General features: G+C 41.5%; 1 protein-coding gene across 7 annotated transcripts in view; it reads left to right on the forward strand.

Moving 5' to 3' along the window:
• The first annotated feature begins 410 nt into the window (after positions 1 to 410).
• UBE2Q2 (ubiquitin conjugating enzyme E2 Q2) overlaps positions 411 to 17343 on the forward strand; it is a 50349-nt gene continuing 33416 nt past the window's right edge. For 4 of the 7 annotated variants that reach the window (XR_013975358.1, XR_013975359.1, XM_080929809.1 and 1 more), the window contains exons 1-2: positions 411 to 836; positions 13387 to 13488. Coding sequence is in view for 3 of the 7 variants with exons in the window: in XM_080929809.1 (XP_080785935.1) it covers positions 645 to 836; positions 13387 to 13488 (294 nt within the window). In the remaining 4 variants the exon portion in view is untranslated. Of the gene's footprint in view, positions 837 to 13386; positions 13489 to 16941; positions 16974 to 17137; positions 17275 to 17343 lie in introns of those variants that run through there. The other 3 variants (XM_080929813.1, XM_080929811.1, XM_080929812.1) reach the window with 3 other exon arrangements.

Below are 17343 nucleotides of genomic sequence, written 5' to 3' on the forward strand. Positions count from 1 at the left end.
CCCATCCCGGCCGCGCCCAGGCCAGGTGAGTGGGTGGCCCGCGGACAACCACGCGGAGGAGCTACCTCCAGGGGCCCCGCGCGCTTCCTACCGGAGCCGACGTGGCCGGCGCGATAGGCCGCGCACGTGTCTGGCCAGAGGCCCGGGCGCACCGGCGCGCAGGGGGCTCGGGGCCGTCCTCGTGCGGTGCCGCCGGTCCAAATACTCAGGGGCAGCAGGAGCTGGGCGCGGAGCCCCGGCGCGGGGCGGAAGGGGGCTGGGTCCTGAGAGGAGGGGGCGGTCGGGAGCGCGCACGGGGCTCGCGGGCGCGCGCCGGGGCGGGGGCAGCCCTCTCCCAGGCGGCGGTGGGGGCGGCGTCGCTGTTGCCCTTTTAAGCCGCGGGGCCACCGCCTCCTGCGGGTGGAGTCGGTTACAAAGGCAGCAGCCGGCCCGGCTCCCGCAAGCCCGCACGCCAGCCGAGGCCTCGCGCTCCTCGCCATTTTCCCAGCCGCGCTCGGACGCGGGTCGCGGCGGCGGCAGCGGCGGGGAGAGGCGGAGCCGCGAGAGCGCGGCCCGGGCCGGCCCCGCGGGGCGGTCGCGGCCGTGACGGCGGCTGCCGGCCCCGGCTCCCTTTCCTCACCCCTCCCGCCGGAGATGAGGGGAAGATGTCCGTGTCAGGGCTCAAGGCCGAGCTGAAGTTCCTGGCGTCCATCTTCGACAAGAACCACGAGCGATTCCGCATCGTCAGCTGGAAGCTGGACGAGCTGCACTGCCAGTTCCTGGTGCCGCCGCCGCCGCCGCCGCCGGGCAGCTCGATTTCGCCGCCGCCGCCGCTCACACTCCACTGCAACATCACGGTGAGGCGCCGGGCCGTAGCCCCTCGGGGCCGGGCGGGGGCGGACGGGGACGCCGCGGTCCCGGGACAAAGGGCGCCTGCCCGGGAGACCCCCGGGGTCCCGGGCGCGGCCGGTTGGCGGCTGGGCCCTGAGCCGGGCCGGGAGCTCGGGCTGCCTCGCCGGGAGGAGGCGGAGGCGCGTCGCAGCACGGCGCCGGCCGGCTTTGCTCTGTTGGCCCCTCGCGGCCCCCGTCGGGCCCCGAGGTCGCCATGGCCGCCCGCAACCTGCCTGCTCTGGGGACCGCGGCGTGTCCGTGGGCTCCTGTCAGCCGCTCAGGTGGAAAGGTTCTTAAGTATTTGTTTCAGCTACTCGTTTTCTTCCCATCAGGCTTCAAAACCCTTGTCCTTGCTTGTTCAACCAGTTCTCGTTTGTGTATTGGTCTCTGAGGACAAATGAACACTGAAAGCCTACGTACTTAAGGAAAAAAAAAGTTTAGGATGCAACCCCGGGGGATGGTGTGAGCCATCATTTAGCCCTGCCCTAGCTTTGCGCTAACGTGTTTTGGAAAAGCTTCATGGAACCTTCCACGCGGCAGGTGGTGTTGGTGAGTGTGCAAGCTGTCCCACCTGTGCCCTGTGCAGAAGCCTGGACATTACCGGGACGGGAAAGGAGATGCTTTGCAGTTTATTAGCCGGGAAGATCAGGTGGGACCCGAAAGCTGGAGAAACACGTGGAAAGTTACTTTTCTGTTTAAGGGAAAAGCTCATTAGAAACATTCAGAACATTCAGTTGGTAAAATATCAGATTGTGAGTGAACCCCCCCCCCCCATACTCCCACTTCCTATCGAAGTGTATTATGAGGCTGACTAGCCATCCTGGAACTGATCTCATGTGCAAAAATACACCTTATTACAACAGGAGTTAAGTTGGTAGTTTTTATATGGCTAAGATTTCTTCTGTTAAGTCAGCCAATAGGAGTTTGCAAAGGCCTTAACATTGTGATAATTGACCTTAACATAGTTAACCAAACTCTACAGGAGAAGGTGGATAGTGTTAGTACTATTAGGTATATCTGACCCAAGAAAAAAACTGCTGCACTATGCTTTAGTGAGGAGAGAATTCACTTTCTGAGTATCTGTTAAGCTGTTGTGGGTACTAGTGTTTGAGGACTTGGTAGACCAGTGCCTATTCAGAGAACTCAGACTTCGTGCAGAGTTTTATACATATGTGACAACTACTTTGATGCTGTGAAATCTAAAGGGAGCATCTAATTTTGAGTAGGGAACTGTGTTGACTAGTTTTCTGTCAATTTGACAGAAGTAGAATAATAAGGGGGGGGGACCTCAACTGAGGGAAAAAAATACCACCCAGATTGGCTTGTAGGCCAAGCCTATGGGGCATTTTCTTCATTAATGATTGAGGAAGGGCTCAGCCCATTGGTTTACCCCTGGGTAGTTGGTTCTGTGGTGGGTGTGGGCTTTTAATCCAGCATTGCAGAGGCAGGAGGAGGCCAGCCTGGACTACAGAGCAATTTCCAGGACAGCCAGAGAGCTACACAGAGAAACCCTGTCTTGGAAAACAACAACAAAATGAGATAAAGACAAAGAACAACCCCCCCCCCCCCATCAAAAAAATAAAACCCAAAAAACAAACTAAGAAGTGCTTCCTCGTGATTTCTGCTTCAGTTCCTGCTTTGAGTCTTGCCCTTACCTCAGGGATGGAGCTGTGACTGAGAGTTATAAGCTACTACTCCCCCAACCCCTCTCCCAGTTTGATTTTGGTCACTGAAGGTGGTATGCCTTGGAGAAAGCTCTGAGTAGTTGAGCAAGTGAGTACAGATTTGGATTCTAGCATAAGTACAGGTGTTCCAGACAGAGGAAACCCCACCCAAGTGAAATACTGACACTTGAGAAAGATGATTTTGTAGGAGTGGACAGTTAATGCTAAGATGTGAAAAGTCCAGGGTTGTAGGCTGGTGAAGATTTTCCAAATATGGAAGGCAGAAAGCAGTGGTCAGTATAAAGTGACAGTAAGCAGACTGGCCTGGGCAGTTGGAGGGTTATTATTCAGGTAGAAAAGGAACAACCGATCTAAATGACAGGACACTGGGGAGCCACACCCTTAGGTTGGTAAGGTGAGAAAAAGTGTCTGCTTTCAGAACTCCAGTTCTTTACAGGGGCGTGGTATTAGAAAATGCATGGATATATGGTTTTGGTTACTCCAGCAAGTGTTAGGTGATGCTGTTGGTGTGCTGGCATTTACTACAGGGGATGTTAATGTTTGGGCAGTCTGTCATGTCAAAGAATTATCTGTCCTAAAGTGCTAGCAGCATCCCATGGAGAACCATTTTGGAAGCAAACAGGTCAGACAAAGGCTAATCTGGATTAGACAGTGGCAATGGGAATGGAGTGAGAAAAGACTCAAAAACTGGGTGAAAGGATGCATTGATGTGTACTAGTGCAGTGCTGTTGCTAGTAGGCATTATTATAATTGACCTACTAGTGAATTATGACCAGACATTATCAGAAGACAATTATAGATTCTCAGTAGGAGTGTATGTTAGCATTATTGTGGAAAAACTAACACATTTACAGAGACCTTGTGTACCAGGGTTCAACTGTGATAAACTTTTGGCCAATCCTATTTCATGTATACTCCAGTAGGATTAATTTGAAGTGTAGTCCAGACATACAGTTATTAAATTATGTTTTGATAATGTATAGGGCTTGCTTATATAGGTGTAATTTGCTCAGAAGGGAACTAGCAAGGGGAAAATGTTGGAATTCAAATACAAGTAACCTGTTTACTAGGTTTGTGATTTGTAATTTTGCAAAAGGTTGTAGGTCATAAGTATAGTGGCCTTGACCCATTCTTTAACTTTTCCTCTTTAGAGAGCAGTATTTATGGAGCACTGTATACATTAGGTTACCAAGCTACCAAGAAGCATCTGAATGGCATTGTACTAGTGTACCAGTTTCTGAATAATCCTCTGAGGATACTTTTCTTCCTAACTTTCTTTATCAGCTGTTCTTCCTTCATGGGATGAGCTCCTCCTGCCTCTTGTTCGTTCCCTGTCCCAGCCTGCCTTTTCCATGGTTGACTACCCCTCAAGACTTTCTGGGTCATGTGCAGTTCATGATAGCATTTCCCCTTCCTCCTTTTAGTTCTCGTGATTTCTGCTTTTTTTTTCTTTCTTTCTTTCATGTTCACTCATAATTCTGATTATCCTTCTTCCAAGTTAGTTTTAATGGTGGCAGGATATTGTATAATTATAATTTTGTGCCTTGGAATTTTCTTTCCATTCCTACTTTGTTTTATAGACTATATGGCCACTGTTCTAGTTATATTAGAAGGGAATTTTACCCTACCTTGAAAGATAGCTGGTAAGGATTTTTCAGAAAGTATCATGGGTAGTAAAAAAAATGCTTTAAAATGTCACTGAAGATTTGCTAAGACATCTGTAATTTGGCTCTTTAGGAAGACTAGTGTCAGAAGTAAAACTAAACATAAGTGCTTTCCTTCCTTGGCCAGGGAAATTGGGCTTTTTTCCCCCATCCTGTTTTCTAAATTTGTCTTTAGTTCTTGTTTCCTGTGGACTTGTGAAAGATGATTTGTTATATAAACGTATGTATTGCTCCTTCCATTTCAGTAACAGCCTGGTTGCGAGTCCTCACAAATATCCAGTTGTTATGATCACACTCCAAAGCAAGCAGCTTATCTTAATAACCAGTATGACCATAGTGGGAGCTAATATGTGGCTTTCTTTTAGTCATTTAGAAATACTTAAGCTGGCAGTTCCTTTACTCCTTTTGGGAGAGTAAAGGGATGTTGAGATAGGATCTCTCTGTATTGCCTTGGCTGGCTTGAAACTTCATGACCATCTTCAGAGTGCTGGGATTATAGTCTACTGCGTCTGGCTCCTTTCCTCCTTGTGTGTACGTGTCCATGTGGGTACATGTGTTTGTGGGCTTAGGTAGAGGTCAGAAGTCAGCTGTGGGAGGTCTTTTTCAGGAGCCATCTACTTTTTTTTTTTTCTCCTTAGAGAGAGGGTGTTGGCTTGGGGCTCATCAATTAGGTTAGGTGGCTAGCCAGTGGACCCAGGCATCTACCTGCTATTACCTCCTTGGTGCTTGGCTTAATAGAGTGTGCCACCATGCCTGGCTCTCTTTCTTTCTTAAACATGGATTCTGAAAAACAAGCTTGGGCTGTCAGGCTTGTGTACTTTATAGTCTCAGCCATTTCCCTGTCCTTGTTCCCTGCTCCCATCCGTGTGTGTGTGTGTGTGTGTGTGTGTGTGTGTGTGTGTGTGTGTGTGTGTTTAAATTTTTATTTATTTATGTGGTGTGTGTACATGTTCATCAAATGGTTAGGCATCAGCCATGGTGGGTGTGTATAGGTCAGAGGACAATCTCCACTATTGGTTCTGGTCTTCTGCCTTTTTTGAGGCAAGGTCTCATTTTGCTACCGTAATAGGTACACCAGGATAGCTGGCCAGCTTCAGGCATATTCTCCTGTTTCTACCTCCCATTTTGCCAGAGAAATACTGGGCTTGGATTATATAGACAATGAGTTTTGGAGGTCTGAACTCAGGTGGTTAGACATGCATGACAGACAGTTCCACTTGCTGAGCCATCTTCCTGATCTTTCACTTTTTTTTTCTTTTAAGAGTTTTTTTTTTCCCCCTACTGTAAGGCCTGATAATTGGCTTTGGTAGCTGGCTGGCAGCCTTCTCCCTAGCACTGGGGTGATTTGAACGAACCATGACATTGGCTTTTTGTGCACTCTGAGACTCAAATTCAGGCTTTCATGCTTTTGTTGCAAACGTTACCAACTCAGCTGTCTATTCCCCTAAGTCCCCCACCCCTCTTTTTGAGGGTCTCATGTATTGTAGTTTAGGCTGGCCTTGAACTTGCTTTGTAAATGAAACTTCTGATCCTCTTGTCTCCCCTCAGTGTATACTCTACCACATATCCAGGAACATCTGGGAACTCTTGGTACAAAATTGCTGTTTTAAAGTAAAAAAACAAAAACAAAAAGCCTCCCACAGAAAGTATAAATTAGTATTAAATTGAAAGTTTATTCTTTGTTTCTTGTATACATAAATTATTTCTTTATGAATGATTGTCAAGCTAGTTTTGATGAATACTTTTTGTTTAGTTAATTTTTATTCTTTATTACTAAAAACACCTCTCTCAACAGCAAGCTAGTAAATTAACAAATATTAGCACTGAATCTGGGAGGGAGAGCCTTTAAGCGTTACTTAATATTTAGTATCTTAAATTATTTCTCTTACTGTTTCTCCATAAAACACTCCCCCTTTGTCCTGGAATGTTATTGGAAAGCTTCTTGTCAACTATACTGTACAAATGGGAAAGTGATAACCTTTACTTTAAAACTACTTTGAGCTGGATAGTTCAGTGGTAGAGTACTTCACCTTGCCACTATAGTATATGCAAGACCTAGCTACAAAGGAAGGAAATAAATTATCTGCTTTGTAACATATTTTCATGGCCAATAAGGCAATGCTGCTAACTTCATGTTTTGTTTTTTTAGTCTATATACTGATACAAAGTTATTCAGCTGAAGCAGTACAAAGGAAATAATGAACAAATGACAGCAGAGCCTAAGGACCTCTGTCTAGTTTACTCTCCCGTGACAGATTACCTTTCCAAATTGAATTCATGGACAAGCTGTTGGAAATATCAGTGTTGTTGTGTTATACTCCTAAATGGTACTTTCAGATCAGAAAGACTCATTTTTTTTCCCATTTATTTGACTAGCTAATAATATTGGGTCAGATTCCTTGTGGTTCTCTGTCCTTCCTCATCTCTATTTTAGTGCAAGTTCTTGAGAGAAATGGGATTATGAAGAGGCTTGGGTTTCCTTTTTAGGAATGATGGTCTACCTTTGGAAGGTTTTGGTGGTATCTGCAGGATGGGAGTGTTAAGCTTAGACCTGGGAAGGGGTAGTATTAGATAAGTGTCAGGTCATTGAGGGAGGAGGTAGAGACTGAATGCCAAATGGAGAACATTACAGAAGAGAACCAACAAAGCTCACCCCTCCCCCAAGGCTTTTATAGTAGTGGTCTCTCATAGCTTCTAAAGAGAATTATGAAAAATAATGGCTAATCAGAACTAGATTCAGATCAGTTTACCTGCTTCAGTTCATTTAGAAAGATGTTCTGAGTAGATGTAATTTGTTCTCTACCTTGGATATTTAAACAACTTTTAGAACATAATACAGAGTTTGTGTTGGAAGTTTTTTCCAGTGGTGGTGGAAGGTATTTTGTAATATGGAAAACAAAAATGTTGTTTTGAGAAATTGAGAAACCAGAGAAGCAAAACAAGACAACAAAAGTTCTAATTCTACTGCTTTAATTCTACTGATAAAAACTTTGGTTTAGTATCTTGCTGGTTATCTTTTTCCTTTATTTTATGCTTTTTTTTTTTTTTTTTTTTTTTTTTTTTTTTTTTTTTTTTTTTTGGGGGGGACAGCATTTTCTATGTAGCTCTGGAACTCTGTGTAGACCAGGTTGGTCTTAAATTGACTGTCATCCTCTGCCTCTTGAATTTTGGGGTTAAAGGCATATGGCATCACATCTGGCTACTATTTTGAAAGTGGATAAATGGGATTACTTTGTCACTTAGCAGTGTTGTGGACCTGTATCTCCAGGTCCTTCTCCAGTGTCTCCAGTTGTTTGCTCTTCTGTGATACAATAACTCCATCTAGTGAGTCCTGTCTCCTAATGATTGGCCATGCAGGTGGCTGTTACATCCATTTTCCTATTTTAAGCAGCTCTTTGAGGTCAGTAGATGGAATCCTAGTGCACATAGGAATGTCCTTGGAAATTTTTCTAGAGGCGGCTGTTTTTAATTCTTGTTGCTGATTTGGTTTCTTAAGGTAGAACAAATTATATTGTACTATATAGAAACTTTTTCTTTCTGCTTCCAGTTTTATCAGATGGGTTAAAAACGTTGCATTGTGTAATGAATGAGCATCACCACAGTAATGGCAGGAGGTATAGTTATCTACAGCCCTCTGAACAGAAATTTGACTTCATGAATTCTCTCGTTAGGGTCAAGGTGAATGCTGATTACTCCATGCTAGCCAGAATTATACCTGTGACCCCAGTTGTCCCACAAGACAGTCAGAGAGAAGACCCAGATTTTTGTGGCTTTCCCCCACCGGACAGCTCATCATGGAGAATTGTTAGAATGTATTCTGGCTAGTTTCATGTTAGCTTGACACAGGATAGAGTCATCTGAGGAGGGAACCTCAGTTGAATAAATGCCAACATAAGATCAGGCTTTGGCAGGCCTGTAGAGCATCTTCTTAGTGATTGGTTGGGAAGGGCCCAGCCCATTGTGGTTACTGCCATCCTGGGCTGGTGGTCCTATAGGAAGCCGACTGAGCAAGCCAATATGCAGCACCCCTCCATATCCTCTGCATCAGCTCCTTGTCCTGTTTGAGTCCCTGCCTTGTCTTCCTCCATGGGCACGAAATCCATATAAACCCTTCTTCCCAAGTGGCTTTGGTTATGGTGTTTCACCACAGTTCTTGTTCAGACTCTGTATCAAGGGATGGAGGCATCAAAGCCAGCCCCAATGGAGCATGCAGGCTGATGGAGAGTTGGAGAAAGGAGGTCTTTTACCAAGAGGAAAGGCAAAGAGAAGAAGTTGGCAGGAAAGAAGTTGGAAGATAGCAGTTTTCAGTATTTTTGGAGTCAGGACTTAAACTCTTAAATATATCATAGGCCTAAGGAAACTTTATTTTTATCAGCTATACCTTTGATATTTATCATTAAAAATTAAAACAGATATTTAAAATAATAACTAATACTGCAAGTTTCTTTGATACTTGTTCTGTCATTTGCTTTTGCACTTTTAAATATATATTTAAATATATTTATATATCCTATAATATATTTAAGTATATTATATATTATCACATAATATACTATATCAAATATATATTTAAATATATATTTTAAAAATATTTTATTTTATATTATATGGATTATAAAATAATATTTTTAAATGTATTTTATGTATATGTTTTGTCTTTTATGTATGTCTATGTACCATGTGCATGCCTGGTACCTGAGGAGGCCAGAAGAGAGGGTATCATATTTGCTGGAACTGGAGTTAGCGATAGTTATGAACCACCATGTGGGTTTAGGGATTTGAACCTAGGTCCTCCGCAAGAGTAGTCATGCTCTTAACCTCAGAGCCATCCTTCCAGCCCAGTTGTTTGTTGCTTTATTTGAAGTAATGTGAACAAAACCCAACTTTGATATCTGGTCCAAAAAATATTTTAATGGCAATAGCCACTTTATATAATTGGGCGAGAGCATGGAGACCTGCTCGTTAGTGCTGGGAACTGAACCTAGGGCCTCAAGCATGGTAGGCAAGGGCTGTTACCACTGAGCTGTTTCCTAGCTTGTGAATAGTTGAGAGACAGAGAGAGGGAAGGGAGGGAGGGAGAGTGTGTATGTGTGATACTTTACAAAAAGTTGGTCTTTTTCTTGCATGATATTATAGCATCATGCATTTATCATTGGGAAAATATTTGGTTGATATATCTTCTAAACATTGATAAGTTTCACTATCCAACATCAAAATACAGTCTCATCAGAATACTTTGTGAAGCTACAGGCTCACATGGGTAAGGTACAAGTGTTTCAAAGTTTGAATGGTTTTCTCTAAACTTTAACGTTTATTATTGGTGAAATATACTGACTTTTGTTTTGAAAATGACATGCTGTCTCTTAATTTTGAGAAAACATTTTCCAGAAACTCAAGTTGGAATAAGCATTGCAGTCATTCTTTCAAGTAAAAGTGTCTGTTCACGGCAGTTCATGTTACAGATGAGTCACATGCCTACTCTCACGTGTGCTACAGGGGCTCCTGTGTACTCCCTGCTTCCTTACTGTAGTATTGAAAAGGCTTATAAGGTGTAAGGAACGGCACATCACCAGCACTCTGAAGGAAAGCCTGCTTTCTTTTCACGGCTTTGTCCATTTAAACACTAGCAGGGCATGATCCAGGAGACCACCATTGAGATCTTCAATTGTGGGAAGGTAGCAGCACTTTTAAGAATCAAGAGAATTAAGTAGAGTGAAAAAGATCATTGACATGTTAGTCTTTGTGTACTGAGGGGGTGCAAGCCCTTTGAGAAACACTGAAATGAGCGCTTAGATATCCTGCCTTTTCATGTACAGGATTTAAAATACATACAGATCTCAGGGGGAACTAATTTCCTTTCCAGAAATTTCTTTTAACATGGCGCAAAGCATTTTATTCTACATTAATAGCTCATATGTTTCTTCATGCAGACATTTACTAGACAAACACAAAGCTGTACAATGAGCTTCTATATCTATTTTTATTTTTTAAAAGCTAAAGCAAATGCAAAGCCCAGACAAAAAGCTCCTAAGCTAGGATGAAGAATGTGAAAATGAAGCTACCCTTCGAGGTGCCTTTATTTAAGAACAGGGCTAATTCTGAAGACGCTTTACCTTTTAGCCTGTGAAGAGATTGGGAGCCACTAAGAGAAATGAGAATACAAAGATGAGCCAGCCAGTGCTGGACAGGCACACAGACACCACTACTGACCTCTAATCTCTGTGGTTCTTTTTTGTCTTAACATTTGGTAAAATGTTTTTAAAATTTTCAGTTTCTGAGCTGTTAGTTTTGTCATAATGAGATGTATGTATGTATATGTGTGTATGTATGGTATGTATATATATATCATATATGCATAAAATGAGGTTTTATATATAGCATTAAAGAACATTGTTCTCAAACTATTTGTGTAGGACAGTATTCTAGTACTTAAATATATTCAACAGATAGTATCTACCAATGATGCCTTTTCCCAGATTCCTAGTAAAAATCAGAATAAAGGAACAACAACAAGAAATGCCTGTTAGTGGGTAAGAGCATGCAATGCTTCCTTAATTAACCCACTTTAAAAAACCACACTCATGGCTTTAAAGGATACATATTAGTAGTAGCATTTCTGCAGTACTTTGTATGACAGGATATTGTAAATCTATCACGTTTGACTAGCAATAGATGTATTTCTCTGTAACAGACTTAGGAACATTTATTTTACTTAATTTATCTTATGTGTTTTAATTGTATGTCTGAGCACAACGTGTGCAGTGCCTACAAATGTCAGAAGAGGAACTCAAATACCCTAGAACTGGAGTCATGGGTATTTGTGAACACCAAATCTGGGTCCCCTGTAACAGCAACCAATTCTTTACTGCAAAGCCATTAAAACTCTAAATAAAAAGGGTTCGTGTTTGCTTGCATGAGTTATGTGTACACCATATGAGTTATGTGTGCAGGAGCCTACAGAAGCCAGAGATTGTTGGGTTCCCTGGAACTGGAGTTAGAGCTGGTGGTGAGCTGCTATGTGGGTGCTGGGAACTAAACCTGCTCCTCTGCAAGAGCAGCAAGTGCTCCTTAACCGCTGAGCCATGGCTTCAGCCTCCCAAATTTAGAACCTTTAAGAATAAATGTTACTCTTGGTTTCTGGGAATAGAGCCTGTGTACCACCTTGGTTTCTCTGACCTATGGTCTTTCTCAGTGCAGGAAAGTGTTGGTGGAGGCTGCAGTGGTCAGAAGGCTGGAAAGGAAGAGATCTGCTTCCAGGGTCTCTCATAGCAGTTGGCAGGCTCCTTCTCATAGGATGGTGGCCTGATCTGAGAATCTTGGTTTAATTTTTAGAGTTCGTTTTCAACTTCTTGCCATGCAGAGCTCTTCATAGGTGGCAGCTGATTTTCATTACTAGAATTAATTTTGAGACCAGGAGATAAGCAAGGCAGATGCTAACTTTTTTGTGACTTGATTTCAGAAGTGGTGTTTGTACTTTTGCTGCATTTAGATGTGAGTGGCTAAGTCCAAGGATGGGGGTTTTTACAAGGGTGTGATACCAAGACATGAGAATTAACAGGGGTCAATTTAGAGGTTTACTGGTAGAGTGCTTGAGAATACCATTGATAATGTCTTCGAATAAATGTCGGAAACATCTGTATTAGGAGAAGGGCTAACTCAGAAGCCCACCTCTGTGGCAGGTGAAATCTGAATAAGAATTGTGGCAGCCCTGTGCTGCTGTTCCCTCTGCTTCTAGCATCTATTATATTTAAAAAGCAGTCTTTAAGGATTTCTGATCCAGTTCAGGGGTAGAGTGTGTACCTGGGCATGACCTTCTGTTTGATCTTCAGATCCCCAAAACAAAACAGGTAGAAGAAACTATCACCATTAAGACAATGATTAGGCAAGATCAAATGAAGGTAATCTTATTTAATGTGTCTGTTTTCTATGAAATTATATTCTGAAGCCAGCCAAAAAAAATAAACTATATTCATTGTTACAGTCTAAGAAGGGATGGAAAAACAAATGGATTAGTCTCCTTTAAGATATTATTTATATGTATGTATGTGGGGGGTTTATTATACACAATGAGTGCAGGTCTGTGTGTGTGTTTTATACACAATGAGTGCAGGTCTGTGTGTGGGGGGATTATACATAATGAGTGCAGGTCTCTCTGTGTGTGTTTTATACACAATGAGTGCAGGTCTGTGTGTGGGGGGGATTATACATAATGAGTGCAGGTCTAGAGGTGCCATATCCCCTAAAGCTGGAGCTGCAGGCAGTTGGGAGCCAGCTGACATGGGTGCTGTGGTGAATTGAGCTCAGGTTCTTTGGAAAAACAGTACATGTTCTTAACCACCAATCCATCTCTTCAGTCCACTTATAGCCTACTTTTTGAGATGGGGACTTTATGTTTGTCCTAGGCTGGCCTCAAGCTCACCAGCTTCTTACCCAGCCTTTGAGGTGGCTACCTCCAAGACTCACTCAATGTAGTAAAACTTATACAGACAAAAGAAAAAGAAGACCTTGAAGAAGCTTCTATAATTGCTTTACATTGAAGGCCAGAACGCTATGGGTAGAGGGTCTTGAAAAATAGTGTTTAGCATATATGAAGATTTGGAGACATGTTCCTTGGATTAGTTTTATAACTAAGAACTAGATTTCTAGAAATGTAGCATTATTAAAAGGCAAAGCTACTGTTTAAAATCTGTAGATTGAATTTAAAGTTGAGATTTCCCTTTTAATTTATCTTTTTACCTTGAGAGATCATGATACCATATTTTAAAGCTCTGAAAAAAAGGTAAAAGCTAGAAAATTCAGGTCATGATAGACAAGTTGCAAGTCTCCAGTGGCACTTGAATACATATCTTCCCCTTAGATAAAAGCAACTCTTAAGGTAAATTTGGTTTTAATAATTTTGCTCATTGGGTAAAGTTCTGTTGTCTGCTTTTAAACTTACAGATTATATAACACGGACTATGCAAGATTGAGTTGTTAAACTTAGCAATTTTAATTTTTTAATTCCACAGAGGAATCTGGTCCCTCTCCACGTGAATTTCAACGTCACCTTTCTTCCTTTGATGAATTTTATGTGGATCATAATCACCTGCCCCTTAGTGGTACAGTTTTAATTACATCTCTGATTGGTCTATTTGAAAATCTGTTTCACCTAACTGTTTCTGTAACAGGAATCTTACCCATCCTCTTCACCAATATGGTTTGTGGACTCTGATGACCCCAATCTGACATCAGTTCTGGAACGCTTAGAAGATACTAAGAACAATAGTTCGGTAAGGAGATGACCAGATTTTCTTTTTCCCTTCTCATGGTCTAATGCAGAAAAATTAAATACTAAGCAGTAATATGTTAAATTTATCATAGTAAAATTTACTCTATTTATTTCCTTTTCCTGATAATTTTCTATCTCTTCTTAGATCATAATAGGAGTGTTACAGCATGTTTAATAGTGACAGTTTTAGCAAGCCTAGAGAACTCTTGCAGTCCTTCTCCCTCTTTCTACATGTACACTATTTATGTTAGGAATTGAGGTTCTCTTTTTCCTTCATTCTAACCATCAAACAAAGTAAACATTTTTCGATAGACTGTTGGGTGAGGTGAGAGAGAACAAAGGGGAAAGAAAGGCCAGTGTAGATGGGATAACATCAGGATTTTTAAAAAACATTTAAAAAAAAGATTTATATGAGTACACTGTAGCTGTCCTCAGACACACTAGAAGAGGGCACTGGGTCCCATTACAGATGGTTGTGAGCCACCATGTGGTTGCTGGGAATTGAACTCAGGACCTCTGGAAGAACAGTCAGTTCTCTTAACCACTGAGCCATCTCTCCAGCCCAGCATCAGTGTTTGTATTAGGGAATTCACTTGCTAGTCAATGGCCCACAGGTCTGCAGTAAAAGCCAAATTTATTGAAAAAAACTTTGTTGGTTTGTTTTTGATCCATAGTCGTCCCCCTGTGCACGCATTTCAAGACTCCCAGTAGAAGTCCTAAATCTTCGGGTAGCTCTGAACTCTATATAAACATGTTGTCTTTAGGACATTGCATACTAAGATTAATAGTAACTAGTAAAGTAGAGTCAGTGACAATGGGTTCCATGTTAAATAACTGTAAACATTGTTTATTTCCAGTTAGTATATGCAGACCTTGGTTAACCTTGGAAAACTGTTTATCTCTGTGCTAAAGGGGAGCTACTGTGTAAAGAGATGTATCTTTCCAGGCTGGAGAGATGGCTCAGGAATTTAGAACACTTGCTCTTCTTACAGAGGACCTGAGGTCAGTTCCCAGCACCCAAGCTGTGACAGCTTACAGGTGCCTGTAACTCTGACTCTGGGGATCTAATGTCTTTGTTTCCTATAGGCACTGTACTCAGGTGTACAAACTACACACAATTAAATAATAAAAACCTTGTAAAAAGCATTCTTTCATTTTTTTTAAATATTAAAATGTCATACTCTTTGATGTAAATGTCTAAGTACCCATTGTGAGAGAACTAGTAAGTTGTAGATAAACAAAAAGAGGCCATTTAACTTGCCTATAACTTTCTACCTAATATAACTACTGTTGACATAATGGATGTTTTCTGCAATCTATCTATCTATAGTCAAATTATAGGTGGTTTAAACGTGTTTTTAAAATTAAGAACACTGGGGCTGTTGAAATGGCTCAGCAGATGAAGGCAGTTGCCTACAAGATTGATGACCTAGCTCAATCTCCAAGACTCACACAGAAGGAGAGAACTACCTCGTACAGTTGTACTCTAACTGCTACATTGTGTCATGGCACATGTCATCCCTCACTCTCCACCATAAGTGTAAAGAAATTCTAAAACAATGAAGAATGTAAGTTTTAAAAGTTTGTAAGAGTCCAGACCTTAAGAGCCATAAAAGTAGGAGGTAATTAAAAGCCAGACAGATACATGTTTCATCTCCAGCAGACTAAAAGACCGAAGACATAGTCCTCTAGCTGTTCCTCCTTAAAATGCTTCTGAGTTAGCCCTGCTGGCACAGGCCCATGATCCCAGCTACTTTGGAGTTAAGGCACAGAGATTGCAAGGTCAAGGCCAGTCTGGTCAACAGATTGAAATCCTTTCTCAGAAGTGAAGAGAGAGTTGAAACTATAACTAAGTAGGAGAATGCTCACCTACCTTGTTCAGGGCCCTAGGTATCATCCCTGATACTATGAAAAAACAAACAAAAAAACAAAACAAAACAAAAAAAAACTGGGTCAAGTTAAATAGAATAGGACTTACATTGGACCTAATTATAGAAAGTAAGTACATTTACTTGAAGGAAAGACATTTTTCCACTCATATACATAGCCTCTGCCAATTTCTCATAACTGGTTTCTAGAAAGAATAGTTGTTTTGTTCTGACTTTTTGGTTTACTTACTATAGTAGAAAATCTGCTGTTGTATAGACATTTCTTAGCTGCCAAGTCCAATGGCTCCTTTTTAGTACTCAAAAATATTTTTTTCATGGTTGAAATATTGTTCCATCAACTTAATGCCCACCAATAAAGAGCTGGTTAAACTTTTAAAAATGTAATGTATAGTCAAATACTCCAATGTATTAAAAAAAAAAAAAAGAGTGCAGCCAGCCTTTTCGTATAGTACACATAGGACATTGCAAGATATAAGTAAAAACCAAGGCATGGAATATTGTTTGATCTACCCTTTTCTGTATATAGTATTGTACAATGCATATTAGTGATGCCTTAGCTGTGCTTGCATTCTCCTTCCTGTAAATGTTAACAAAACACATAAAAACACTCTAAGAATATTAATTGGCTTCTCTGAAGCTCTGTGATAAGCCAAGGCGTGTCTGTCCTGTGCTAATTGATAACCTAGTGGGGACCTCTAGGAGACCACTATTCCCTGACTCTTTTACTATCTCGTCTTGGTCTCCTCTGAGATGATGTTCTTGGTATGTCTCTTTATTATCTTTTTATTCTGTGTTTTCTTTGGGCAAGCGCTTTTACTCTCATTAGTTAAGTCATACCTTATTGCAGAGATCCTTAAGTCTATATCTCTAGCCAAAATGTATCTTCAGAGTTTGAAACCCATATACTCATGTTATTGATCCTCTCTATCAGGGGATCTTGCTTAGATGTGCCATGGGATGTGCATTTCAGTTTACATTTGTCTCCATCATGTTTTCCCTCACTAACTCTCTCTCTGAGAATGAAACAATGATACTGGTCATCTGTGCCTGGCCCTGGGAACTTAATAGTTCTTTTTAATACTTAGTTCCCTACTCATAAACTCTAGGAAGCACCAAAGACTTGTCCATTTACCTTCTAAATAGTTTATACCCTCCCTGTGATCTTAGTTTCTTTCACAATCCCTGAAGAGGAGGAGGGTGTTAAAAGTTAAACTTTCTGGAAAATATACTCCCTGTTTTTCCTGTTGTTTGGTATGGTGGCATCATACTGCTGTCACCTACAGCAGGTGCAGGGTCCTGTGGCAGGATTTGAGGTCAGGGCTGTGTCCGTCACCCTGTCTCATCTCATATACCTACACACATTCACAGAGGTGGGCCCTTTGCTTCCCTTGAGTATGAGGACATTTGTTTGACCTAATTTAGTGCTTAGCCTTTCTCATGTCCACTTGGTCCTTCATCCACTTTGGAAGGGCTTGTTCTTTGCTGGGTTTAACCCATTCTAATCCTGTTTCTGTTTTCTTAGTCCTCCATAAACCTGCTTCTTCTTCATGTCTTTTCTTGATCAGAGACACTGAGCTAACTGTTCCTGCCCAGTGAAGTAAGTTACCTTATCAGCTCCCATCCGAGTCTTAAGTATTGCTCATCTTTTATGTTTAGGAAAAACCCTAAATAATGAAAAGTATGTTTGCACAATTTTTCTTGTTTACTTCCTTAAAGTAAATATATCTATAAAATTTTAAAATGGAAATTTAAAGAGCTATTCTAACATGGAAGTTTTGCCAATGATTTTTTTTTTTCTTTTCTTTTGGAGAGGCTTAATTTTAATTTACTCCTGACTGTCATGAGGCAGCCTTCAATTCCCTGTTTTGCAGATGGAAGAGACTAAAGCCAGGATTTAGGTATACAAGGTTATTTGTTCCAGGCTGCATCTACTAGGTCACAATTGCTTTATAGTTTTAAACAAATCT

Source organism: Micromys minutus (genome assembly GCF_963924665.1).
Source record: "Micromys minutus genome assembly, chromosome: 16".
Classification (NCBI taxonomy): domain Eukaryota; kingdom Metazoa; phylum Chordata; class Mammalia; order Rodentia; family Muridae; genus Micromys; species Micromys minutus.